Below are 27,830 nucleotides of genomic sequence, written 5' to 3'. Positions count from 1 at the left end.
AGACAATTAGCAATAGGTCAGAAGGAAAAAAACATCTAAATTAAGTATTTGCAGAGTCTAGATTTTGGTGGTTGGGGTGTTTTAAGCTTGTTTCTTATTTAGTTGTTGATTAAGCACATTGGTGTAGCAGTTTCAGTTTCAAATCACAAGACATCTCCAACCCGATATTCTGGAACTAAGGGAATTCTCTATTTTTTAAAGCACCTCAGTGCAAAAGTGCCTATCTTAAAAAAATCCCAACTGGATATTTTGCATTCCCTAACAAAGTTCATGAGAAGGTCAGTTGCTCTTAGAGGAACAATGAATTTCACTCAGGCCAGAAGCCTACTGACACCAGGAAACTGAGAGTCAGACACATCCTCCACCAGAGGTAGAATACACTTCCTCTCCCATCTGTGGCTTGTAAACTGTAAGAAAAAAATATTTCCAAAGCTTTGGCCTTTACAAATATTTTAACTTGGGTTAAACGGCTTATTGTTAAAACACCATTTCATGCGGAAAGGTGAGAGAAATCTATTTCTTTGCACACTTCTGCAGAGCTTTGTGACTGTGTTTTCCAAAACCAGCATGCAAAAACTACCAGAATCACTTTCATGTGTGAAAAGACTTAATAACAGCATCAGACGACCTGCCATTCCATCTTAATGGAAAGGGAGTTTAGGCATGTGAGGAGATTCCCAGCTCCAAGTTCACAGGGAAGTATCTGTTAAAGATTTTGTTGTTGTGGAAACAGGAGATAAAACACTGTTCCCAGGTTCTGTGTCACCACCTGAAAAACGTATTTATTGCCTTCTTGAGCCTTGTTTCTAGTAATAACTAAGAAATGTGTTTGCCTCATCAATTTCCAGTTTTTCTTCAATCACAACAAACTTCCCTCCAGACCCAGCCTTTTGGATTTGACCTTACTGTACTCCTGCTGCAGCCCTTTCAATGAATGGCAAAAATATTGTCTCAACTAAAAGAAATTGCTTGGTCTAAGATTTCATCAAAAAGTTCCATGTTTTATACTTATTTGTGTCAATGAAGTCAGTAACGCTTCTGTACATGAAACAGAATAAGAAACCCTAAGTTTATTCTGCAGCATAGTCCAAAGTCTTTGGAAAGCATGAACACAGCACAGTCCTTATAAGTCTGCTGTGTCATGACTGAGATGCCAGAAGTTTGCTGTAGAGAAATATCCTCATTTTTGAGAAGTGAAGGACTCCACAGAGCTTCAGTGTATGGTTGTGCTCTAAAGGCCGTTTAGGGAGTGCCTGCTAGATGAGTAATAACAGAAGTTGGCCCTAAGAATTTCAAATAAAGAAGTTGCAGGTTTATGTATACAAGCCATCAGTGAAAACAGTGATTTCTTCACTACTTCTTCTCACAGTCTGTCTTGCATGTGTGTGCGATAGGTGTATTTAAAATCCTGATTCTGACTCCCATTATCCATGCTGTTCTTCAGATGTCATTAAACTGCAGCTGGTTGAAGCAGGCTTGGTGGAGTGCTTACTTGAGATCGTCCAGAAGACTGTGGACAGTGACAAAGAGGATGATATTGCAGAGCTGAAAACAGCTTCTGATCTTATGGTTCTGTTATTGCTTGGAGGTAAGTATGGGCTGTCACTGTCTTCTGCAAAGCAACAGCAGATATTTGTAATGCTGTTTGGCTGCCGAATTTCACTATTCATTAATTTTCTAAATAACTTAGAGGACCTGCTACCCACCAGGCAAACATTTAACAGGTCAATTTTGTCCTGATCCCACTGCAGGACTGTATTAATTGTAGTGGAAGCATAGCTTCACAAACATAAAGAGAAGTTTCCCTAACAAACACTTTTTTGGTTTGCTGACTGTCTGTGCTTTTTACCCCAGATGAATCCATGCAGAAGTTATTTGAAGGAGGAAAAGGCAGTGTGTTCCAAAGAGTGCTTTCATGGATTCCTTCCAATAGTCATCAGCTACAGCTTGCAGGAGCACTGGCTATTGCAAATTTTGCCAGAAATGGTAAGAACATGCCATAATAGCTTATGTAAATTTATGTGTGCCCTTCTATCATGCTCTGTCTGTACAGCTACAAACAAAACCTGTGTCACAGTAAAGCTGGTGTTTATACAGCAACATCAGTAGTTTTATACTTTACAGTCCTGAAAAGCATTAAGCCTACTTTAAAAATACTATTTTGCATTTTTAGAGGGGTATAGGGGATTTCTGCCTTCTTCAGTGTTTCTTCTATCACTTTTCTAAGTTTGTTGTGAGCACTGCAGCTCCCATTGATGATGGTCAAATTCTAAACGATGAAATCTGGAAAGGAGGAAGGAAATAACCCTTCCATTCGTAAGACATTATCGTAAAAATCTTAGTAATGATCTTCCATTCACAAGTGACTTGTCTCATCTCGCACAGACGGAAACTGCATCCATATGGTGGATAATGGCATAGTTCAAAAGCTGATGGATCTGCTAGACAGACATGTGGAGGATGGAAATGTAACTGTGCAGCATGCTGCACTGAGCGCGCTCAGAAACCTGGCTATTCCTGGTAAGCCTCTCTTTGCATTGCTAACTACCCAAAGGTGACATTCTGCTCTCCCACTGCACCCCCCAGGGAATGAGGGTGGGAGAACTGACTGACAGTCCTAGTCCTAGAGGGAGATCACACTGCTGCTTTTCATCCTGCCCCATCATTGCTTTTGTGTCTGTTGCACAGCAGTTGTGACAAGCAGTTCAAAATACATCACAGGCCTAGTGACCGTCCTTTGCCCCTCTGATCCCACAGTATCTCCCACCAACAAAAGAGCAGCTTTGTAAAAGGCAAGGAGGTGAGGAGGCCTTGGATATGATTTCTCAAACCCTTTTGTCCAGAGCACTGCATTATGAGTTTTTTTGGTTGCTTCCTTTGGGATCTGTATCACAGCTGAGGATCCCCACCAGAGAACAGTGCCCACTTTGTTGAAACAATGGACCTTACTGTAACTTCCTGAGACTTTGAAAATTGCCAAATTAGATTTGGAGGTAGACTGTTAGAATAGCCAGCCTATTGCAATTAGTTACTGTTTGTAGGCAGTGAGCTGAATGGTAATTTTGTCATTTTTAATAACTTAATTTGTATGAGTTTTGATTACCCAAGCATAAAAGGTAGAGCACATGGACATAAAAAACAAAGCAAATCTGTAATACTTGTGGTATGCTTTCTTGTGCCAAGCCAAAAATAAGTCTTTTATCCATTTAACCTTATTTTACTATTTTCAGTTTTGACAAACCATAACTTTTTAGAAATGATCATGCATACATAACTAAACCCACTCTGCTTTAGTGGTATGCAGTTTGCTTACCTTTCTCAGGTGAGTCATTCTTCTCACTTCAATCAGTCAGCTTCCCTATAGCCTGTGCTCAAGGGTGTCTGCCAGAGACCTAAATAAGCTTCCCTGTACATTGTTAAAGAAAAATGAGCAAGTAATAACTGACCTCAGTGATAAGCTGCTTGTTAAAACACTATTTTGAATATCAAATAAGTGCTTTTTTCTAAGTATGCTGTTGGGTAGGATTTGCACCTTAAATACATTTGAGAGAGCTCTGCGAAAGCGGAGAGCGTAGACTAGCGGAGGGCATAAAAGAAAGGTTGGTAGGGGGCAATAAAAGGTACAGACTCCAGACATGTCAGGCCAGTGTTGTTCTTATAAAATATTGGAACTGGGTAAGAGGTTATTCTGCTAATTAGATGCTTTAGTTTCTTTGCCTGAGGAATAGAAGAGAATTGTTGGGACTCAGGGAAGTTACCTCATAATTTGGGGTGCAAGTATTAGCCTGGGCTTCTACCTGATGCATTTTGTGGAAGATGCCATTCCTAGACCAAGTGGAGAAGTCTAGCCCAAGTTTGTGTTCAGGCTGAACACTGAAAATTAGATGTGCATGCTAGGAAAAAGCACTTAATTTCACAGCTGTGCCTTAGGATCCGTGACATTTTTCCATAATGCGGTAGCATCAGCGCACGCTCATGTTCCTGAAGTCTGTGCTCACAACCTATTTTTCAAACCACGTCCGAAGATTTGCTTCAAGACCATCTTGGAAATAACTTATCTTCCAGAAACGTTCTTGAGATCAATCCCTGTTCTTTATTCATGCAGTTGTAAATAAGGCTAAGATGCTATCAGCTGGCGTTGCAGAAGCTGTATTGAAATTTCTCAGATCGGAGATGCCCCCTGTTCAGTTCAAGCTGCTGGGAACATTAAGAATGTTAATAGATGCACAAGGTAAAAATAAACTGTTCTCTGTGTTAAGTGATTCTCTTTCGTTCAGTCTGTGACATGCTGCCAAGATTCTTAAAAGAGAGAAGCAGGGAATTTTTTTAAATTTTATTCCTTAAGTCTTGGAATAAATCTAATGCATATGCAAAGGAAGAGGAATGTGGGTTGATTTTTTCTTTCAGAACTCCTAAGCTGACTACTAGGGACCCTCCAAATAAGTGTCAAATACTTATTTACTTTTGAATTTCCTTTCACTGTCACATCACAAGTATTTATTGAGGCGTGAGTGCTTGAAGCAACCACTCCTGTTTTGCTGTTCACTTACCGCATTGCCTGGCTGTACCTCACTCTTTGGAACAGGCTAATACTCTATTAATTAATAGACTGCAATTTCAAAAAGAACAAGCACCTTTGAGTTAACAGCTCATTCCAGGATGAGGATTTATAAAATCAGAAGTCTGCTAAAAACCGCAAGTAGTTAATGAGGTAAATTAGCTGCATATGTATTTTTGACCCAGTCCTGCAGAGTTTTTCAAAAGACCCATTATAGTTCTAGTAAAGCTATTAGATGTGAAACAGAAATTCATTGAAGAAACTTACGTGACTTAGTCTATCAAACCTAATCTAACTGACAACAGAGCTCCCTTGTGGCAGCGGTCCCTCCTGGTTTTAAATTTTTGAGCTAGCTCACAGCTAACCTGGGGGTCTGACATCACCTGTATTTCCCCTGCTCTTAATCAATACATAAGCTTCATTAACTGCGCTGATAAGGTGTTTCCATTTTGACTGGCTTTACTTGCTTCAATGCAGCCTAGACTTCTGCTGTTGTAGTGCAAGCTAGTGAAGTTCTACTAACGCCTTCTAGTTAGTAACTTTCAGCTTGTTTTTCTAGCACTTGCTTAAAAAAAGTGACAACTTTTTTGTTGTGTTGTTGGCTCCGGCATCGTGTAGCAGAAGCAGCTGAACAGCTGGGCAAAAATGTAAAACTGGTGGAACGATTGGTGGAGTGGTGTGAAGCCAAGGATCACGCAGGTGTGATGGGAGAGTCCAACAGACTACTTTCTGCACTTATACGACACAGCAAATCAAAAGTAAGTTAGTGGTGAAAAAGGTCAGCTTGTAACAACTAAGAGTTACTCTGCACTTGCTGTCGGTAGCTGACCCTTCAGCACATGGTCCTTCTAGAGAGCCAGGTTGGGTATTCACATGTTACATCTCCCCTGCCCAAGTTTTGACTCATTTTTGTTTTTAATGTATCCTGCAGCAGTTCAGCATGCCATATTTTCCATGTTTTAGTGATGTTATATGTGAAGAATCATTGAGCTCAGTTGTTATGAACTTGCTATATGTTTATATAAAAATGAGATCCAGAAATAATCTGTCCCCTTGCTTTTCATATAGCATATTTCAGAGTTACAAGATTCTGACAGATCATTAGAAATCATAATTTATCCCAAATTCTAACAAAAGCTTGCTTGCACGTGGCTAAAGGTACGATGTTAAGAGAAACTTATCTTGTCACCTTCAATACCTTTCAATCAAATACCTTTACCTAAACAGTCCAAGTCCACCGCCCTTGTTCAGGAGAGTATTAGGCAGAACATAGCCTTAGAAGGGACAAATGCATCTCCTCTGGAGACAAGCTATTTCAGGCTCAGACTTCCTTCAGCATGTTCACTGATATGAACACAGGCTGCATTACTGAGCTTAAATAGCAAGTGTGATTTAGAGAACTCGGACTGTAACAGTGACCTCTTCATTCATGCATGGCATGAATGTTTTTCACAAAGTGAAAAACATAGTGTGGGCCTGATCTATACTGAGCCTCTCCAAGAACAAGTCAACAGGCCTTACGGGGATTTAAATCTTTCCTGGTTTCTAATATTACCTCTCTCTAATACCCATTCTCCATTTTATGTTCAGCCTCTCAAACTGATCAGGTTTCACTTCTCTGAGTTCTCATTTTTTCTACACCCACCCCACACAATCCCCAGCATGCGTGGAATGGCAAATGCTACCACAGATGCAAGATTTTATCAATATTCTCTACAGGAAAACAGAATTCAATTCTAAATATGGAGACACTACTGATAGCATGAAATAGATATTAATAAGGAAGTTAACAGAATTGTCACAGGTGAATTTTTGTTTGGTTTATGTACTCATAGACAAAACTTGACGGGAAGAAGAAAACAGAGCTGACGGGGTGGGTTTTTTTAAGCTTTTGCTGCCCTCTAGGTTTGAATATGAGTACAACTGTATGGTTCTTCACAGCATGTCAGATTTTAATTTGGCTTTTAACTTTAAAGGATTTGGAGTAATATTTACAAAGGCAACAGTAGTTTAGTTTTAGTCATTCCAAAAAAAATGGAGAAAATACTTTTGATTTTAGCCACACTAGCACCGAGCCTTTTGGCTGTCATCTGTTTTACCTTTAAAGGGTGATGTTCACCTACAAAATAAAAAATTTTGATGTCAAAGATGCTGATTGATTCTTAAGGCTTATACAGCCAAAATTCCACACCAATTCAAATAGGACTTAGCAGTTTCTAGATTGTCTCAAAACTACTTTGGAGTTCCACCAGAAAATCACAAATAATAAAACACATCATTGCAAGTATGCTCTATAAATAATATATATATAATTATTATATATATATATATATATAAAAATACTTAAACGCTTGCATACATTATGTCATTTAGGGGAAAAAGGGTTTTAAATTTGTTACTCTTGAGTTATTAGGCTGCAATTTTTGGGACATAAAATGGTGACAACATTAGGTGCAAAATCACTTTTAAAATTATAACTGACAAGTACCTGCAAAGACTAGAAATCTTTATTCATGCTTGTCACATAAGCAAGTTGGATCAAATTTTGGACTTGAAAGCAGAATCTCAGCTGTGTATTTTTGAACTGATTTAGGGGATATTTAACCCAGTCAACATTTTAATTTCTTATATACCGGGCAGCAGTATTGGCCAACAATTCACTTTAATGGTTGGCATTAGAACAGAAACCAACACATTGGTATCCCATACCTACCTTTTCCTTTCCTTTGTATTTGAAGGAAAATTCCACAATATTTAAGAGACTGCTGCTCATTTTCCTGCCTATTTCTAAATATATTTTTTAAAGTTCACCATTTCTGTTACATAGTAAGGTGTAATAGTTGTGATCTCACGTCTCTGAACATTTTGAAGAAACTGTGAAAATGTTCTTGTGTTTCCTTATCCCAGATATGTGGCTCACTGGGTACTTTGAACACCTCACTGTTTGGTGATTGATGGCACATCGTGAGAAGTTGAGTTACACAATATGACCTGGAAAAGAGTTAGTTATGTGTGTCTTAGCTATGGGGTCACCTGGCTTGGTTTAACACATTGTACCTTACAGTTGCAAAGTAGTAACAGATAACTTGTAGGCCTGTGTGTGTGTGTACATTTATGTATAAAGTGATTCCATGTGCATAAAGCCAGTGAGTGGGTCCTTACCTGAAGATAACATAGCCTCCATGATGGTTTCCTTATTTAATGCAGTTTGTATGCAATACAGATTTTTTTTTTATCTTTGTGTTATTTATTTTAGGATGTAATTAGGACCATTGTTCAGAGTGGTGGCATCAAGCATTTAGTAACCATGGCGACCAGCGAACACGTAATAATGCAAAACGAAGCTCTCGTTGCACTGGCATTAATAGCGGCATTAGAGTTAGGTGAGTATCCCAGCAGTTCACCTGTTGCCTTTCCAGTCTGTGCCCAAGAGAAGCCATAGTTGTGTGAGTTTCTTTGGCAGTGTAGAACAGCCTCCTCCTTCCACCTGCCTTTGGGTAGCACAGCAATACGTGACGGTTCATGAAGACACCAGCAGGCTGTCATGTTGTGCAGAAAACTGGAGACTGCTGGTTCTACAGTATCTGTTCCATCCTTCTGGTAGATGATGACATGATTTAGAAGGGCCCTTCAATTTAACTTTCAGATTTCGGGTAAAACCCAAAAGAAGGCGAATGTACTTTACAGTGGAGACCATATGACCTGACCGTGTTCCTACACTGGAATGGTCACAGAATCACAGAATGTTCTGAGTTGGAAGGGACCCACAAGGATTGAGTTCAGCTCTTCAGTGAGTGGCCCATACAAAGATTGCACCCACAACCTTGGTGTTATTAGGACCATGCTCTAACCAACTGGCCGAATGAAAATAAATCTTTCACTTACCTAATTAGTAAGGGCTACAGAACACACAGAGATGGATAATGCCCCCAAAATGTCTTCATTAAGTTCCACAGAAATAGGTGCAAGAGTTGCCATATGAAGGCAGAGATGATTATGTGGCTTCACTTGCATTTGTAGTACCTCAGATTTCCAAACAAAGGTAAATGGCCAACTGAGGTTCTGCTTATCCTTGCTTATTAACTAAGATAAGGAACTAAACAAATAGCATTACTTATTTTTGCTCTTGATTTCATCTCTTGTCATCAAGTGCGTACTACAGGAATGCTCTGTTCAACTTCCAGATCACTGCCAGTACATCAGGGAATTGTTTTAAATAAAAGGAAAGATGTTCCTAGTCACATGAATTGCCTAACTCTCTTGTCTTCAGGCCTTTAAAGGCTAAGCCTCAGTTCAATACCTAATGTTTCTTAGAAAGCTACAGAGGTAGTAACTCACACTGTGATCTTGGAAAGTTTTTCACAGCCTTTATAATGGACTCTGAGCTCCCTCTACGATGGAATCAAGAACTGCACAATCTGTATTTACTCAGACAGAATTTCCAAAAGCAAATTCAGGCAATGGAAGTCTTGAAAATTGAAATATTGCAAGTGTTGGCCTAAATAGCTAGAAAGCCTGGTGGCTTTTCCATCAGCTCACTGCACATTTAAGACTGGATTTTGTCATTAAACTCTGTGGCTGTCCTTTCAAGCAGTTAGGCAACTTCACATTTCTATAGCAAGAGCTGTGATTCCTGTCATCATACCATCAATTATGTGCTTCAGTTTCATACCAGTGAGTTATGTACCACAGCACCCCTTTCACTCCAGTGAGAGATCCATGTTTCAGTAAACAGCTACACACGGAAGCATCAAAGCAAGTGGCACTTACAGACTTAAAAATTTTCACTTTATTTCAGTCACTGCTGAAAAGGATCTTGAAAATGCTCAGCTTGTTCAGATTCTACACAGACTGCTCTCAGACGACAGGAGTGCTCCAGAAATAAAATACAATTCCATGGTGCTGATCTGTGCTCTTATAGGATCTGGTGAGTATTCAGGAGAGGCTGCTTCCTGAGATTTATGGATGCAAACTTAGTTCCCTCCTACAGCCTGAACATAGAGCAAATGCAAACACACTGAGACTGGTTTTGTGTTCACAATGGATGTACACAGAAAGGTTCAATTTACTATGACACTCTCAAGGAAGAGGCTGTTAAATCAGTTTGGGATATTAACTGCAGAAGTCAGACTCTGGCTTCTGCAGGGTGCAGCTAACTCAAACTTTGACAGGAAAGAAATGACAGTATCAGGTTGTCTTTGCAAATATGAAGGTTAACAAGAACTTCATTTTCATCTTAAGCTGCAAGTTCCCTATAACTGAGGTGTGATGGTGGTTTAGGAAGGATCCTTACACTTACCTCACTAGGAAGAGTCCTTCCCTCAGCAGCCCTCATGTGCTCAGCCCACCAGCCACAACTGTTTAGGTTGCTTTGAAAGATGAGCAGGACATGCATTAACACATGTCAGTGCTGGAGGCTGCAAACTCTCATCTCTCTGAGCTCACCCTCTGCTAAAGGTCAGGCTGTTTTCAGGGTGGAGTAGCAGGCTGTGGTTTGATACTGCAACTTCCCACCTGTGTGTGGGCAAACAAACAAACAAAACAAACCACAAAACAAAAAAGAGCAAGGTGTCATTGAGCAGAAAATTTGATTCCCAGCTGAGGTTTCAAGAAGTTGCTACATTTCTTTCATTTGGTTTTTTAAGAAGTATTTAGTCTGTGGAAAGAGAACTAATTTCATTCCATAAAGGTTTCAGGCATTTACAGACAACTAAGATGACAATTGGATTAAGTACAGAAAGGTGTAAACTCAGTCTGTCTGCACATGACTTGCCAAGTGTGAAATATTTGAGGTTTTCCAGAGATGAGTTTACAGCAATTCAGTTTAATTGATTAAATGTTACCATAGCTAAGCATGTGCTGTCTCTGTAAACAGAGGTGCTTTTTTTCTTAAAGAGTTTTTGCCTACTGCAAGTGTAATTCAGGTGACCTGTACATCCATGCATGTGAATGCTGTATTACTGCCATCTTATAGAAACAAATACTTGGTTTTAGAGAGTATACACATCTCAGTGCAAAGGTTGTGCTCTAAATCTGCTAACCAGGCTCAGCTCCCAGTAAGCATTCATTTTAATGTTAAGGCATGTAAATTTAGTTCTTACTCACAACCTTCTAGAGCCATTTCATGGTTGGGATTATCCATCCATTGTAGAGCAGAATTCTTTTGGCAAAGGTTCCCACTCAACCTCACTGTGTGTATATTCCTACCTGCTTCCAACTAAAATATTCATCTTCAGAAATTCCGCCTGACAGTTGCGTTTTCCCTTCCTCGAGTCTTGTCACCTGCAAGACTGACAGAGTTATTTAAAGTCAAATACCTGTCTCTCTAGTCCACCAGAGTATGGATCAGTCCTATCTTAGGGGAGGTTCTTTAGGATTATCTGACTGGCAGAGTTCAGTCTGCCACCACACTGTAAGCTCTGCCTAGACATGAGGCTCCTTACCCTTTTTTTTACTATTTTAACCAAGGAGGGGAGGATCAAAGAGCCAAATGTCCTTTACATGGGAAAATACTAAAGTACACCTCTCTCCCAGTTCTGTTGACTCTAAACTGTTTTCATCACTGTCTCCACACAGTGAGCATTTACATGTTCTGTATTCTACTGTAAACAGACCTGGGTAATCATTTTAAAGTAATAGACCCCAGTATAGTTCCATAAAGACTATAAGCAGTTCCACTGGTTTAATTATTGGTAAGTTTAATTCTCCAGTGACTGCTGTTGTTACTGTGCTTTGTTACAGGGTATCTGGCATCACATTTAACTTGATATTGCCAACAACTGTATTCACAGGGTCACAGAATGGGTCAGGTTGGAAGGGACCACAATGGGTCATCTGGTCCAACCTCCCTGCTCAAGCAGGGTCATCCTAGAGCATATGGCACAGGATTGCATCCAGACCATTCTTGAATATCCCCAGTGAGGGAGATTCACAACCTCTCTGGGCAACCTGTTCCAGTGCTCAGTCACCCACAAAGTAAAGAAATTCTTCCCCATATTCAGGTGGAACTTCCTGTGCATCAGTTTCTGCCCATTGCCTCTTGTCCTATTGCTTGGCACCATCAGGAAGTGCCTGGCTCCATCCTCTTGTCACTGTCTCTTCAGATAATTATATATATATTCAGGGGGTCCCCTCTCAGTCACCTCTTCCCAGCTCCCTCAGCCTTTTCTCATAAGAGAGATGCTCCCATCCCTTAAGCATCTTTGTTGCCCTATCCTGGACCTGCACCAGCAGCTCCTTGTCCCCCTTGTACTGAGGAGCCTAGAACTGGACACAGCACTCCAGCTGTGGCCTCACCAGGGCTGAGTAGAGGGGCAGCATCACATCCCTTGACATGCTGGCAATGCTCTTCCTAATGCATCCCAGGATACCATTGGCCTTCTTGCCCACTAGGGCACACAGCTGGCTCATGGACAACTCATGACCCACAGGTCGTTCTCCACAGAGCTGCTTTCCAGCAGATCGGCCCCCAGCCTGTACTGGTGCAGGGGGTAATTCTTCCCCAGGTGCAGGACCCTGCTTTTGCCTTTGTTGAACTTCAGACAGTGTTAAGCAGTAAATAGATATCAATTTATATGTGATTCTTGCCATCTGGAAGTTTCTCTTGCAACTGAGTGAATGGTTAGAGAAAGAAAAATGAGGATAAAGGAAAACGGAAGAATCATCAAAAGCAGAGCATTTGTAGCTAGCACAGTCACTTCTGTGTGTGAGAGTCTGGGAACCTGGATGTTATCAGCCGCTGTAAAGCACAGTAAAATGCCTGCATAAACATGTTGATATCTCAGGAGAAAGAAGAAAGTGCTTACATGGCATAATCACCCCAATAGCTTCACTGACATCACTCTGATGACATCACATACAGGTTCCCAGGTGCACAGCAACATGAGAATTCCCAGCTCTGACATGGTGGGGGTTAAACTGCACGAAAACTGAAAATATGTGAACAAGAAAGAAGGTAGGGATGGGAACAAATTTAAAAAGAAAAAAGAAGTAAATAGCACAGCTACAGCATAGCTATCTGAAGCAGGTTTGGTTTGGTTTTCTCAGGGATCAGGCCCACAGCAGCATGTGGAAAGCAAAAATACATGTAGGCATTTGTTGCTGAGTGGGATTTCACTGAAGTTGCCTGAACAGAGCATGAAACAAAACCAACTGCTTTGGATCAAAATTGTGAGATTTTTAGAGTATGGGGCTTTGATTTTATGAGTCGCTCACAACCTCTCCTTATTAAAGTACCATGCAATCCAGGATCAGACTTATCAGAGTGTCTCAGTTTTGAGTAAAACACGAGCAGTGTATCCATATGCACAGCACTGGGCAATGCTCTGTGTGTTGTGTTTGCATTAACTTCAGAGCTGAGCTGTGAATGGACAGCAAACAGTGACCAGGTGGTGACACATCTATTACTTTAATGGATCAATCCCCACACAACCAGTAACAGCTGGTACACACAAACAATGCAGTGAGCCTGTCAAGGCTGAGAGCTCACTTGGTCAGGCTGGTTTAAAGAATAAAGTGAAAAAATGTTTTCGTAAAAATACTTCCAAAGCCTCTGTTTTAGAAGGCAGTCCAGGTGGATGCTCTGAACTGCTGTTCAGCAGTTTAATCACTCATAACTACCTGAAATCCATGGAGTTTGTGCATGCCCCAGGCCCCAAAGAGTTTTCTCATTCCTCAAAAGCAATTCAAAAAAGTAAATAACCAGATTATGTGTACACAGAGAGCTGTGTGCTTATGTGTACAGGGTTCAGTAGAAAAGCTTCTCACAGTTTTCTGTTCTTCTTCCCGTCTCATACAAAGCACTGTTTAATATTTCCTTTTCCAGAGCCTCTTCAAAAGGAAGTGCAGAGCATGGCGTTTCTAGAAGTCATATCAAAACTCCGCAGCCATGAGAACAAAACTGTTGCCCAGCAGGCCTCGCTAACAGAGCAGAGACTTGCTGTAGAAAGCTGAGGAAGGTCTTGTTTCCAGTGCATCCCATCACAGACTTCACCTTTGTCCTCCGTCCTGCTGCCGCTCCTGCTATGTTTTCCACTGTATCACTCGTGCATGCGTGTAACGTTCCCACACAAATTGATGAACTGCTGTAGGTACCCGTCCAAAAAGGTTTCTACAAATTCATAGGTGGTGTTAACATGAAGCTGTCTCCACCCGTAACTGTTCTACTTGTATTCTTGTTGCTTGGGCCACACAGTAGAATGTGCATGTTGTAGTCCTATGATGATGTAGAAGTGGTACTACACAACTGACTCTTTCCTCATGCCCCTTAACTGCATAACAATGTACTACTAAATTAGGGACAATACGAGATGCAGCAAGTCCAGACTAGTGTGCTGACTATAGGATTAAGAAGTAAATCTAGCTCAGATTTTGGTGCTTTGGAGATTCAGGTTTGAATGCAATGTACTGCTGCTCATTCACTGGTCTTGCCTATTAATGTCAAACTCGTGGTACCTAGAGGTAACAAATAAAAATTTCAGTGCTCTCACTTTACTCTGTGGTTTATCCTCTTTTGTAATCTCACGCAGAAGCTGCGACTGCACTACTGTGCACTGGCAAGGAGTTGGTTTTGTTGCTGGCTCTGGCCCGACGCATTCACTGCCTTGCAGCTGAGCGGATACAAAGGAAACTATTCCAACCACTTTCGCTGTGTGTGCTCACACAGAGGCACTGTGTGGCGTAACAATCATGCATTTGAGCAGCAGTGCGTGATACGATCCTTATCCTATAAAGCCATGTGCGTACAAGTGCTCTTGGGCTTGCTTGGGATTGCTTTTTTGTTTACTAGGGGGTTTTTCTGTAGATGGAATTTTAAGGGCATATCTTGCAGCAGTTTCTCAACAGAAGCCCATCGAGTGAGAAATGGGAGGACACAAGACACTTCCTTTTTCTCCTTTCCTAGGTAAGGGAGATGGAAACTGCCAGTCTGAGCATCGTATCTCACAGCTGCTCTTTTGTAGGTTTGTAACATGCCTCTGAGCAAATCAGCAGACACCACTTTGGCAAAACAACGAGCAGTTGCGATAGTTTCCAGCAAGCCAACAGATGTTATTTTGGACTGTGTGATACCATTGCCTAGCTTGATCAAGCCCACCATGCACGAAGGTCATAAGATCTATAACATTTTAAAGTGAATTCGGCATTTCCGGAACTGAAGTGCCAGCCTTGGAAGTTTCAGGCTCCTTTTTTATCATCAGAGGCAGCAAACCCAAAGTTCAAGCACCCATGAGATCCCCATGCCAGGTAATTGAAAAAATGCAGCAGATGCTACAGGAGTTTTCACACTGCAGAGATTCCACATCCATTTAATCATTTAATCCAGTGCCAGAAACATCCAGAAAAAGCCTCTAATACCAAGCTGTACAACAACAACAGAAAAAAACAAACCCACGTATTCAAAAAGGCATTTGCTAGCAATAGTGCAATAAAGCCACTGACAGAGTGCAGAGCTGTGAACAGAGCACAGGACCCTGTGACATCAGGCTTCAAACAACACAGAACCTCTGCACTGCTGCTGAACATAACCAGCATGTTTACAGTCACAGGTCATAGGCCCTCACAAGCCCAAGTTTTGTCAGGCACAGAAACTGACTTAAACAGATCCCAAAATATATTTGAAAGGCCAGTTATCAGTGACCCACCTGGTTCTAGAAAGAGACCATTCTTTTGACATTGGCATAAACTGCAAGTGCTCATACGAGCTGTAGAGGACAAAGTTGTGACACTGACAAAATTCCCATTTACCTGGTTGTCTAACGGTAGCTGTGGTTAAGCATTTGCCATATTCTGATCATCAAAGCAAGGATACCACTGTCACAGCAAGCATAAGCACAGGCCAGTGGTGATACCCTACTTTCAGATGGTTTCCCTGGGTGGAACATCAAATGACTTACATTCCTAGATAAAATCTGTGGTAAGTCTAAGAAGGAAAGCCTGCATAAGGGCGAAGATGGGTGTATGTCCCAGTAGAAGGAGGTAATTGAGGAGACTGTATCTGGCCACAAAAACACTGCACTATCCTGAGGCATGCTGCAGCCTGCAGGTCATTTCTATGTAGCTGGTAAATCATTTATCCTCTGAGCACCAGAGGATGGGATCTAACCAGAAATGGGATCTAAGGATGTTACTATTGCATGTATTTCACTACTCATTTGACTGGAGGCAACTTAAGTGAAACTGCTGACAATAATTCCAATCAGATGTTTACTAGATAGATTACATCTCAGCAAAGCTTGACATCTGCTGCTCAGACTGTTTTTAGGATGGCAATGCTGGACATGGGGCCTTTTCTTCTGTCTTACTGCCACTGTAAACCAAGCTAAAGCATCCCTGTGGCCACACGACACAGGGCAGGCAGTGCCTGCCTCGTGTATTACGCCTGTCTGCATCTGTAAGGAAGTTTGCAAGACCTAGCATCACACCAGCCAGGAAGATAAAAAAACATCTGTATGTTTTTACATTTCACAATGTCCTTATTACAAGGTGAATTTTCACTTTGGGTAAGACACAAGTCCCAACAATACGGATCCTTGGATCCAGAGCACCCACTTCAATCTGGATGTAGAGACATGCTTTCAAATTGGTCATGGTGGTGTTCTGTGTACAAAATCTACAGTTTTTGAAATACTTTAAAAAAAAAAAAAAAAAGGGCTGCTTCCTTCTTTGTCCAAAGAAGCATAAGACATCATTACCCTTTTTTACCTGCACAAAAAAAAATAAGCCAGCTCTCACTACTTCTGTTTAAGGACATGTTGCACGTAGACAAATAAAATTCCCACCTCCCTTTCAAAAGTTTAATTAAGTTGGGACAAATCCCCTCTGTGCTGTTTCCTGCAAAGCAGCAACTTATGAACACTTCAGGGTCACCAAAATGATTCTGGGAAGAGATCAGTCACTGCAGCCTGAGGAACACCAACGACCTGTTTGGAAAGAAGCAGGGCGTGTTCATTAGCCAGAGACTTCAACAAGAGCTGACAGCAGATACAGGATCTCTTCAAGTGGGGACATGCTCTTCACATATTAGCTTATCATTAATTTAAGGGCAGCCACTTGTGGTGTGATAATGTGTTTTGTGACTTAATTAGAATACAATATTCTACACCATAGATGAGAGACTTGGGGATTTATTTCCACTGTTACTTTGGAGGATGGGAGGTAGGGGGTCTTTTCCTGGAGGAATTTTGCATGAATGTATCCTTGTATTGTTAAGTGCTACATCAAGAGTACACATTCACAACATCATATTTCACACAGTTTTATTTATAAAATTGTAATTATCTAACAAATTGCATATAAAATGATTTACTTCAAGTAAATACAGAATACTGCACGACTATTAAAACTATTGTATTGTCCATCATAAGTGTATTAAAACATTCCTAAAAAATGCCTCTATTAAAAAACAAAAACCCAAGAACACAAGTAGCATGACCAAGACCACTTTCAATAGCTTAAAATGAATTACCAGGAAGTTGCATTAACTTCCTAAGTAGACTCCAGTTACATCCATTGAGATCAGCATGTGATACAATACCACAGTCTAATGCTAAAGATGACAAGTAATACATTATGCACCTGATCTATGCTTTTCTCCTAGACTGAAGGGAACCAATCTGAAATCAGAAAACTAAAGCTCAAGTCAAACTCTACTGGGCATGCAGTTCTGTTATAGCAATACTTTCAATCGGTAAGTGTAGTTGGCTTTTACAATCAATTTTACAACTGATAAAAAAAGGAACACAAGAGAGTACATTCGTATAAAAAGGAATGATACACAAAGGGTAAATATCGACACCTTGCTGTACACCTTAGGATGAACCAGAAAAAGAGATTCAGCCAGAACTAATCTGGAATATACGTATCAGAAATGGGTCTGAGTCACAAAACCCAAATCCCAATCTCCCCAGAGCTCAAGATGGTATTCAGGTCCATCTCTTCTATGTACACAGCATGAACATGAACACATGTAGGCATAGAGCTTTTTATTAACACCTTATATTGCCAAAACACAAAAGACAGCTAGCAGTGCTGCCTGGTGCACGCTAGTAGTCACAACACTTCTTCATATCCTGCATGTTAAGGGAGACTGATTTTTTTATTTCAAGTGGCAAAATTTGGTAGCTAATGGATCAGGGTAGTATTGTTTTGTTTGCTTTAGACAGTTTCATCACCTATTATAGGTATCTGAAAAAGATTCAGAAAGAAAACAAAAATGGGAGGGAGGAACTCGAACCTTCAGGAGTACTTGACAACTCTTAAAGTCTAATTTCCTTCCTAGGTATTTGCAGAACTGCCATTTCAATGCACCCAAAAGGCACACACAGCAAGAAAGGAAACACAATCAAAAACTCACACAATAGTTTCTCTTGTTACCAACCATATTAATCAGAACCAATTTTACCAAGGGCAACTCTAAAGTAGTAAAAACACAGATTGACATCCAGGACAGTTCTTATAGCACCATGTTTAGTCCCGCCACAAAGGGATGGCAACCTCCCATAACTGGGGGTGCTGACACCAACCCTCCACTTTACAGTCTAATGCTGTTCTAATGCCAAGCAGCAAAGGGAAAAGGCAAAGGAGGTCCTGCCATTGCCCAGAGCCCGAAAGGGTGGTCAGGCCTCCACCTTTCTGAGGTGCTGCCACCCGCCTGCCCGCTGGGGCAGACACGCAAGGGCAGGCAGCTGAGGTGCTCAGGCCGCACCCCCGTTGTGAGGGACAGCCTGGACCACCACACAGGACTCACCAGCAAACTCTCACGGTGGACACCTTTCCTATCCACAATAAACACTTTCAGGGTGAAAAGCAGTCATGTGCAAGAATCATTTAATCTGCATGCTACTATTTACATTTCAAACATTATTTACACACCAGAACTACAATAAGCATCTCTCTCAAAGGGGAGAGAAGAAGGCTTTCAGGACAGAGCACACTTGAGCAAGCATCCCCACAGCTTCAAACTCTAAGGGGCACAATCAAAATTATGGATTTTGAAACAAAGAGATTCTACTGCTACCGAAAGAGTCACACAGAGATGAATCAAACATTTGTCCATTAGGCTATTAATTAAAAAAAAGGAAAAAATCAAACAACAGAAAGGCCTGTGAACACAGAGTATTTAGAAAGCAGAGGAGCAAGGACTGTGATGCCCTTTGGCAGGGCTCCACGGGGTATATGGAAATGGCTTTAAAGCCAGTGCTGCTGCTGAAGCTACCAGGCTCCTCATTAGCAATGCCACCATCCCACAGGAATCACACAGCAAACAGCTGTTTCACAGTCTAAAGGACCATAAGCCTGACAACAATTCTCTGAACAACTACTGCACATTAAAGATAATTACACTGACCTCTGACCTCACATCTACCCCACCACCACACCAGGCAGGCTAGAAATTGCCTGGACAAGGAGTCCTCGCGCCTACTGTATCTTATTGCTTTAGACACTGAGCCCATGTAGCAGCAGTTGTGCTTTAGTTGTAGCTCACCTGAACTTTTCAGTTTTCTGGAAGAAAGCTTGCTTGTATTCAGCAGGCTCTAACAATAATACATTGATTTCCAAGGCCTCCCCACAAGCTATCCAAACTGGACACTTAAGCTGCTGAGTAGCCCAGCTGCTGATGGGGCATTACTAGGACATCTTACCTGATCCGTAGACAAGAAAATGTGGGATTTAAATATGCAATATAGACAGCTAATCCTGAACATTCAGTACACATACATCAAACAACTGTGAACACAAGGAAAATAAGTATCTCTTATGGGAGTGGGGAAGGGAGGAGGATCAACATCTGCAGCAATAAAGACAAGCTCTAGAAAAATAAGTTATTTAGTGGTTTTTGTAAGAACAGTCAGTCATTCTGGGATTCAGCAGAAGTGTTGCACATCTGTGTGTACACATGCAAGTAGTGAGAACAAGATTTGCTCACCTCAGAGCATCTACCCTCCTATCAGTCTGACACTGCCAACGGCACATTCAGCAGACTGGAACTGAGAGAACAGCGTGACAAGACAGAAGGCCATACAGTACAACTGCAGAAATTCAAGTAGAGGAACGAAGCTGTCTTCAGAAGCCCAGAGCAGCAACAGCAGTATTCAAGATCAGTGGCAACAAGGAATGTTTCTGTAATTAGGCTTTTTTTTCCTCCAAACCAAAGCCCTGGGTCACAATCAAGGCTCTTTGGTGGAAGGGTTACTTCCTCAACCCTGCTTCCCTGATTCCTCCCTGCATCATTTTGTTTCAGTGCAGCAATACTGGTGCTGATGATCTGTCTGTCCTGCCGCTATCAGGCAAAATGGTGTGTCCCTTCTAGGGCAAAACAAACACCAGTAACTCCTCAAGTTGAGGAGTGGCTAAGAAAAACATAACACTGTGGTGAGGTGGAACCAATTTTATTAAGGACAGTGAATTATAATTGCTTTCAAAGGCCTTAAAAAAATACTCTGAGTCATGGCTGGCCTTTAACAGCAGATAGCAAGGGATATGGAGGCTGCCTGATTCAGAGCCAGTCAGTGGGAGTTAACCAGAAGAGGATGAGGTAATGCTCAAAGACAGGAGGACAACAGGTCTGTCTGAGGCATCTGTGAAGTGCTGGTGTGCCTATCACCAGCCTTCAGAGGGGAAAAAAACCATGGCCAGCTAAAGCACAGAAAGGCAAAATGTGCAAGGGTATGTATACTCATTTGTTTAAGAGTCACAGGACCAGAAAGGGCCTCAACAGGTCATCAGATCAGCCTTCTATCTATCCCCCAGAACAGAAAAGCTTTGAAAGCAATGCATTCATCTCTTCTACTCCACATACCTCATGTTTTAGGAAACTCAACTCAGAAAGATGTTAAGTTCTTACAAAGAGGTGCTGCACACCCTTTGTCACTGTCTGACCAAAACGGGAGCTGAGAACCTACAGCTTTCAGGACTAGTTCTACAGATAGTGAGAAAGGTCATAAAACAAGCTAAATTTGTACAAAGTGCAATAAAACTACCCAAGCCATGGTCAGGTCTGTAAGTTCACTACTGTTAGTGAAGAAGGACAAATCAAAAAGCCTAAGCTGGATGGAGCCTGATGTAAGCCTTCTTCCACTAGTTGTGCTTTATTCCAAATTCTACTCTCTTTTGTCCAATTCAAAAGAGTCTGTCTTGGCTGATCCTAATAAACACTTCTATTTTAAAACTTTTATCCCATTGCTTCAAGAAAGCTTTTTGTTGCCTTTAGAGCAAGAAAGGGAGACATCTCCATAGCAAGGATTTGTTCACTGGAGGTATGCATTTACTCTGGCAAAAACTGTTCTCTCCAGCTTCCAAGAGAATGGGATATGATCTTTCCATAATCACATGCATTTACCAATAAATAAGATTGGATTAGACTGTATTAAAACATATGCACGTATTTAAAGCACTGGAGTGTCACAGATGCTTACTCCACAGCTCATGCAAGTGAAAGGAAAAAGAAAAAAAGAAAGACCAAAGCCTCAGCTAGGAACAGACAAAAAAAGGAATTTTTGCAGGAGTATGTCAAAGCATTAATATCAGCAAGATCCCTAAAAACATTAGGTTACACTAAATTTCAGAGAAACAGAAGATTTTGCCATATCGGATACATATGTTTTGATTTTTTTTAAGTTAATATATAAATCATTCTTTGAATATTATTCTTCACTTGGACCCAACATCCACACTGCTTTCATACATTTATACAGTTATATCCCATCCTTGCCTTAAAAGACTGATGTTCAAAGGTATGGCAGCAACCAAAGGCTCTACAACCCTTGTTTGTCAAATATAAAACTCCTTTCCCATCATACAAGGGTGGAGAAGGAAGAAAGAGCTTCATAAAATTAGGCAATTCTCCCTGTGAGCTTGCTGATTCCAACCTCAAGGTACTACACGGAGATGGTTGGAAGCTTACATAAAAAAAAATTTCCCTTGTTTTAAAAACAATTTCTTTTACTGTACAATAGATGCATAGAAAGTTGCTTCCTGCTTCATGGGTTTATGCCTGTAGCTACGTTTAGCTGTGAAAACAAGAAGATTGCTCCTTTATGGAGTGGTGACGAGACAGACTATCTCAGGAATATTTGGCAGCTACCAAAGAGCTCATGACATGAAGAATAAACAGCATATCCACAGACTACAACGATGCAACTCTGTCTCACTGAATACACCAATTTAAAAAAGTGTCCACTTGTTACTCAAAATCAAGAATACAGTAGAGATTCACGGCTCAAGAGCTTTCAAAGTGGTGGTTTAAAAGAAAAAAAAAATTGTCAGTGAGCAGCAGATTTTCAATAGCCCACTCTTCTCTCCCCCACCCCAAAGAAACACGAGTTCACTGCAATATCAGGAACTTAGACTTGAGACTACTCTGGAGAGAAGGCTTCCCTGTCACCCATGTCCATACAGCTTGGTGTCGGAGTGACACACTGGAGGTTTCAGAGGGTTTCAGTTGTCCAGTGTTTTGTTGTGGTTACTTCAGCAGTTTTACCAGCTGGCTCTGACAGCCTCAATGTCACTAACCAAATTCTGGGCTAAGCATATCCCAAATATCTGGAAGAGACAACAGTTTATTCATTTAGAGCATAAGACAAATCTTCACAAAGTTCAGCTCCTTAGGTTATACAGAACTTAGGTATGAAAACAAGCAACAGACAGTTAGAAATCAAATTAACAGTAAATTGCAAGAAGGAATAATATTGCAAAACTCCTGTAATGCCAGTATTTTTATAGTGCCGCTGCGTTTCAGGAAACTGAACAGTTCTAGTCTTGCTTCAACGAAAGCAATTCTAAAGGCTTTCTGCTGCTCATTTAAACACCACCAGAAACAGTAAGTCTGTAGGGACTAAAAACCTCTACCTAAGCTTTATCTAAGAGAGTGGTTTTTTTGACCTACAGAAAGTTGAAAAGAAAAAAATGCATCCCTATAGATAAAAATTAAATACTCCTTAACACAAAGAAAGCCTCATACATTTAGTTCCCCTCACTAAACCCAGCACATTATATTTCTATGGGCACCTGGCACTGTATTTCCAGTTCTCATACACAGTTTCCCCCCTCATATATTCACTTTATTCATTATTCCTTTGTGTGACTCATTACAGGGAGCGTGATGTTTACCTGCAGCAATGCTATCCCAATGAATATACCAGCAACTATGGTAAGGTTGTCCTGCAACCATTTCTCAAACTGAGGGACACAGCCTTTAGTGTAGATAACAATCTGCTGATCAACTTCCTGCCAAGGAGAAGAGGGAAGAAAATAGAGATAATTATATTCAACTATCCCATCAGTAGAATAATCTGCTCTTGCAACAGGGATTCAGATCCTTAACATACCACATTAAGAAGAAAGAAAAAAAAAAGCTTACTGGTTTTTGCCTTGCATCGTAGCCACACTGAGTATTAATAACATCTTCCTGGGGGGGGGAGAGACAGAGAGAGACAATTAGTGAAATGTCTCCCAAACACCTCTCCCAGGCTCCCCAGAGTTGGTCCTGTATGTAAATAAAACAATCACCTTAACTTTGACTAGCATATTGCTTAAAAACAAAGCCTTCCTCTTTCACTCAGTGCTATTAATTATTTGCAACAAACAAAAGCACACGGTCAAAAACCTTTTTCATCATTTAGTCAGTAAGCTGGGAAGACCAGCCCTCCACCTGGGTGAACTCCATGTTCCAGATACAAGGATTCAGAAGTCAAAGCAAAGGGAATAGGGAACATCTATTTTAAGTGGAAGAACCTTCTGTTGAAAATGTTTTGTCTATACTAAAAAATATATGCCAAGAATACTGTTAACATTTTCAGGGTTCAGTCTGTGCAGAATGAAGAGGTGACAAGGGGCAGTTCTGTTGAAGAAATTGCAAGTTCTTTCTGGGAATGTCCCTAGAAATATATACAGTATCTAGTTCCTTTCCAGAAACCAGAGAGAAAAAAGAACAGAACGTGTTCTTACTGCCTGTTCATTCTTACAGAAGTTCAATACCAATGGGAAAGGAGGGCTTTTTTTTTCCTACTTCCTTTCCTTTAGTGCTCCCAAAGCACAGGTAATAAAATAGGCTCTGGAAGACTTTCCCTAGTGAACAAGTGCTATCCATTGACAGCTGAAGATGCATTATTACTTTGTATACAATTGTTTCATGGCAACAAAATGAAGCAAGTACTTTTGGTGTCATCCACGAAGGGAGCAAAATAATAACAATGAGCAGAAGAAGGAACTACTCAAGAAAGTGAGAAAATCAGCCAATCTTACCTAGGTGTACAAAACACCACAACGTAACCAAAGTGGGAAGTGAGAAAGGCAGGCAGTGGAGAAAAGGATTTTAACAAGCAGCCATATGGAAAAAAATATCTCCTATCGGCACTAAAGCTCCTCTGTTTCCTCACTTTGCAGGAAGTACGACAGATTGCATTCTGTCAGTTGCCCAAACTGGATTCCCTTAATGAACCTTTAAGATTTGAGCAACTTGTACCTTTCAATGCCAGGATATAAGTGCCAAGTTCTTCAGGGCTGTAAAAGTACCTAAGATTCTGACAGAGGGATTTTAAGCTTTCTTCCTTGTGCTGAATGCTTCATCATTAATGTCTTCTGCCTTGGAATTTGTTAACGGAAAGAAGGTATGAAGAATGCAATTGAAATAAACAAACTTGACTGTTTATAAACTACACTTGTCTGTACAGGAACCTGCTAAACTATAGCAAAGTGAACTACAGGAGTCAAAATTTGTTTTAAGATACTTATTTTAGTCTACCTTAAACTTATCACTTCCTGATTCAAGCTAAACTAAAAGCAAGTTCTGTTCAATAAAGCATCCACATAACTCTTTGCATCAGTCAACACTGAATCCTAATTCCAAAAGGGACAACTTTGCTTTTCCACAGAATAAACCTGCATTTAATCACTGCAATTGAACCAGTCACAGCTTGTTTACAATTATATCCATTATATACATGACTTCTAATATTTTCAGTCTTTATTTTAAAGGCAATTAAGTGTGTTGCTTCCTTACAATGAATGAGATTAATCTTTAAATTTCTGGTTGCTGCATCACACTCTAAGAAACTGCATAGCCATATACACAACAAAGAGAGAGAGAACTATAGGATTTATAGGATTACCTTGTACTGCTGTCACTAGTTTGGTTTTATAACAACCATATTTTTAAAACTGGGTTGTGATGACCTCTCTGTGTGGATGGGTGGGGAGACAGGCAAACAGTAGAGGGAATCCAAATCATAATGTAATGCTTGAGCCTAATCTACATTTTGTTTTAATATCCCATTGAAACATTTTCAGCTATGTTTCTGAGAAAGATTCAAACTACTGCAAAGACACATTCACTGCAGAAGAACCAGAACCAGCTTGTGCAAGTGGCAGTGCCTTATCAGGAGAGGAGGAGTGCAGCAGCAGTGACTGGGTGCTGGGAGCAGTGACTGCATCGCATTAGCAAGGCAGGAAGCACCTGAGGTGCCTGTTGGAAACTTGCCTAACTTCAGTCAGTGCTAGACTCATACATTCAAGGAACTCTAAGTCATTCCAGGTGGGGAAAAAGCCACAGCTGAATTGCTAGATAATGCAAACACTCAAAGCCAGCTTCTTTCAAGCCATATGAAAGTCAAATGTATACACTGTTATGCGCATAACAGTCTCTGTGTACACAGCCATCCCTGTTCCAAGTCTTTCACTGTTAGTGAACGCTTTCCTACACTTTACTCTTCATTCTTGATCATGTCCATACTAGCAATACATGGCTCCAACATTTTCTGCTTGATCCAGAACTATAACTATTTTAAAAGACATGAAAATTTACCAAAAAGCTGCTCCCTCAAACAATTTCTGACTTCTCAAGTCTGATTTCAGGTGACCGTAGTACAGGCAGTAATTTTATGGGGAGAAAAAGAGCGTGTAAAGGTGTCTATACCCAGCTCCAGATTCTAATGCAAACACGTCAATTCTTCAGGGCACAGACCGACATTCATTACTGTACCTGGAACAAACTGGGTCAAACTGGCTGCAGCCTCAGGACACTGCATTAAATAATGAATAATATCTCCTTCAGAGTGTCTGATCTTAAGAGGTGCTGTTCTGATGATTTTCAATTGAAAGCTCATATCCTTTAACTCATTAAGAGCTTCTGCTTTTTATACTTGCTAAAATTAACATTTACATTCAGCCAAGCCCATGGTTCTCTCATTCTAATGAAAAGCAACAGAAAACAAACAATGAAGACTTAAGTTAGCTTAGGATTTTTGCTGTCTGCAGAAAAGGTAGTGGTAAGCTGAGCTTCAAGAACAAAAAGAATACAAGTGGGTGAGAAGGTAATGATTATGCATGATTTCCAGACCAAAAAAAAAAAAAAAAAAAATCTTGAAGAGTGATTTACAGTTGGAACAGCAGATTCATCCTACCCTCTTGACTGTCACTTACAGCAGGGTCTTTAGTACAGCAAGAGAATGGCACACCACAGCGCTCTCGACTTGCATTGGAATCTGTGCAATTGAAGTAAATATTAAGGTTCCAGTCATCAGCTCCAAAAGCCCCACAGCACTGCCACTAGAACAAAGAAAGGAGAGCTCCTTAACTTTCAGAACAAAAATCTCAGCATTAGTAACACGCATCACTGCTGCCAGTTTCCCTCTAGCTTTCAAAACAAAATCTGACACTCCCACTGGCTTCTTTTGTTTGGTTGGTTTTTTGTTTTTTTGTGGGGGGGTTGTTTTGTTTGTTTTTTGTTGTTGTTGTTTGGGGTTTTTTTGTTGTTGTTGTTTTTGGTTTTGTTTGGGGTTTTGGTTTGGTTTGGCTTGGTTTTTGTTGGGGTTTTTTTGTTTGTTTTTTGTTGTTGTTTCTTTAAAGACCATTCCAAACCTGTAAGTTGTTCTAAAGTTATTATGTGATTAAAGTTACGTTCACACCCTGCTATGCTGCTCCCTGGAGAGAAACCCGTGGAGTGAGCTGATAAGCCCAAACAACACGACAGAATTGCACAAGCCTACAAGCTCAGCCCAAGGGACAGCAGAGCCAAGAGTGTGACATTCTGTCCAGTCTAATTGTGTCCTGGATTCTCAGCTCTGAGGGTTACACCGGTACTTTAGCCAGTTTGGGGGAACTTTGCCTGTCTGTGCATCAGACTGTACGAACACACTGTTTCTTGAGCATCACACACTGCACAAATAACATCTTTACTGACTTCTTTAAAGAGTATATTTGCCAAAAGGCAGGCTTAGTCTCTGGCAAAACATGCTGAACACACAAAGAACTGGTGTGCTTTGCTGAACTGCAAAGAATGGACTGGAGATCAGTGGAGCACTGATGGTTACAGCATTTAAGAAGCTAGCCCAATGAACCCATCTGTGTCAGCTTAAAAAAAGTTTTAAAACATAAAACCCCACAAACAAACCACATTTTTAAAAGCATTGGAATAGCAATTCTCTCTTTCTAGATGTAGCACAGTTCTCTTTGCAATACCTGAATATGTCTTCAAGCACTATCTTTACTGGCTGAAAAAGTAGCTTGCTCTTCAGACTTGAGCTGTCCCTGGCTTATCTGCTAAGAGTGCTAATCCAATAAGGAGAGAAAGCTTTATGCAGTGACTGCAAAGTTGGACTGTAGGCTTTTGGTTGCATACAGTGGACCACTGCTTTCAAAGGTAGTGACCTCTGACCTTCTCCCAACTGGACAAGACTCAAAACAGTGCAAGGATCCACATCCTGTTACTTGCCATTTTCCCCCCAGGCACACAGAGGCAAATCAAATGTTGAAACCATCTTAATTGTAGAATATACAAAAATTAGTAAACACGAATTCAAACAACACTTAACCATCTTAGCCACACAGGGCCAAATTTAAAGCTCATCAACACAGGCCAGAACCGAGTACTGGAGCAAGAAGGTACTGATAGAATAATCTGTGTGCAATCAGTGCAATTCTCCTTTACACACACTGTTAAGTTACAGAGCTTAACCCTCACAAATGAGTACATCTCTGGCTTCACCCCTCTCTCCTAAGTGCAGATGTAGTGTCACTTAGAGAACAAGAGTCACTTACAGAGTTTAGAGTCACAAGAACTCTATGAATGGCCCAATTCCACTAAGTCTACTTCAGCAGAAACAACATTGTAGTTTCATTTGGACCAACCAAATATCTCTGCCACTCTACAGTGTGGTGTAGCAACTCTAACGCTGCTAAAACTACACCAACGTTCATCTTAGAACCAAATTAAGCTTAGAAAATGAATAATTTTTTAAACAGATGTGACATCTCCTACAATAAAATATTTCAACTTAAT

General features: G+C 40.7%; 2 protein-coding genes and 1 long non-coding RNA gene across 6 annotated transcripts in view; 1 reads left to right on the top strand and 2 right to left on the bottom strand.

Moving 5' to 3' along the window:
- RAP1GDS1 (Rap1 GTPase-GDP dissociation stimulator 1) overlaps positions 1 to 14,050 on the top strand; it is a 95,757-nt gene extending 81,707 nt beyond the window's left edge. For all 3 annotated transcript variants that reach the window (XM_032685318.1, XM_032685319.1, XM_032685320.1), the window contains 8 exons: positions 1,445 to 1,588; positions 1,855 to 1,986; positions 2,386 to 2,520; positions 4,106 to 4,231; positions 5,177 to 5,316; positions 7,815 to 7,941; positions 9,357 to 9,485; positions 13,383 to 14,050. In XM_032685318.1, the coding sequence (XP_032541209.1) occupies positions 1,445 to 1,588; positions 1,855 to 1,986; positions 2,386 to 2,520; positions 4,106 to 4,231; positions 5,177 to 5,316; positions 7,815 to 7,941; positions 9,357 to 9,485; positions 13,383 to 13,510 (1,061 nt within the window). In that variant the 3' untranslated portion in view covers positions 13,511 to 14,050. The remainder of the gene's footprint in view (positions 1 to 1,444; positions 1,589 to 1,854; positions 1,987 to 2,385; positions 2,521 to 4,105; positions 4,232 to 5,176; positions 5,317 to 7,814; positions 7,942 to 9,356; positions 9,486 to 13,382) is intronic.
- Positions 7,556 to 11,004, bottom strand: LOC116785577. Its single transcript, XR_004356591.1, has 3 exons — positions 10,965 to 11,004; positions 9,858 to 10,306; positions 7,556 to 9,549 (listed from the first exon to the last, which is right to left on the bottom strand). It is a non-coding gene; the product is annotated as an uncharacterized LOC116785577 (long non-coding RNA).
- Positions 14,051 to 16,795: 2,745 nt separating the features above from the next.
- The window catches only part of TSPAN5 (tetraspanin 5), an 85,575-nt gene continuing 74,540 nt past the window's right edge, over positions 16,796 to 27,830 (bottom strand). For both annotated transcript variants that reach the window (XM_032685322.1, XM_032685321.1), the window contains 4 exons: positions 25,973 to 26,098; positions 22,914 to 22,961; positions 22,664 to 22,780; positions 16,796 to 22,096 (listed from right to left, as the gene is read on the bottom strand). In XM_032685322.1, the coding sequence (XP_032541213.1) occupies positions 22,031 to 22,096; positions 22,664 to 22,780; positions 22,914 to 22,961; positions 25,973 to 26,098 (357 nt within the window). In that variant the 3' untranslated portion in view covers positions 16,796 to 22,030. The remainder of the gene's footprint in view (positions 22,097 to 22,663; positions 22,781 to 22,913; positions 22,962 to 25,972; positions 26,099 to 27,830) is intronic.

This window comes from Chiroxiphia lanceolata, chromosome 4, assembly GCF_009829145.1.
Source record: "Chiroxiphia lanceolata isolate bChiLan1 chromosome 4, bChiLan1.pri, whole genome shotgun sequence".
Lineage (NCBI taxonomy): Eukaryota > Metazoa > Chordata > Aves > Passeriformes > Pipridae > Chiroxiphia > Chiroxiphia lanceolata.
The sequence above is the reverse complement of the archived record's forward strand: the minus strand, read 5'-3'. Positions and strand labels throughout refer to the sequence as shown.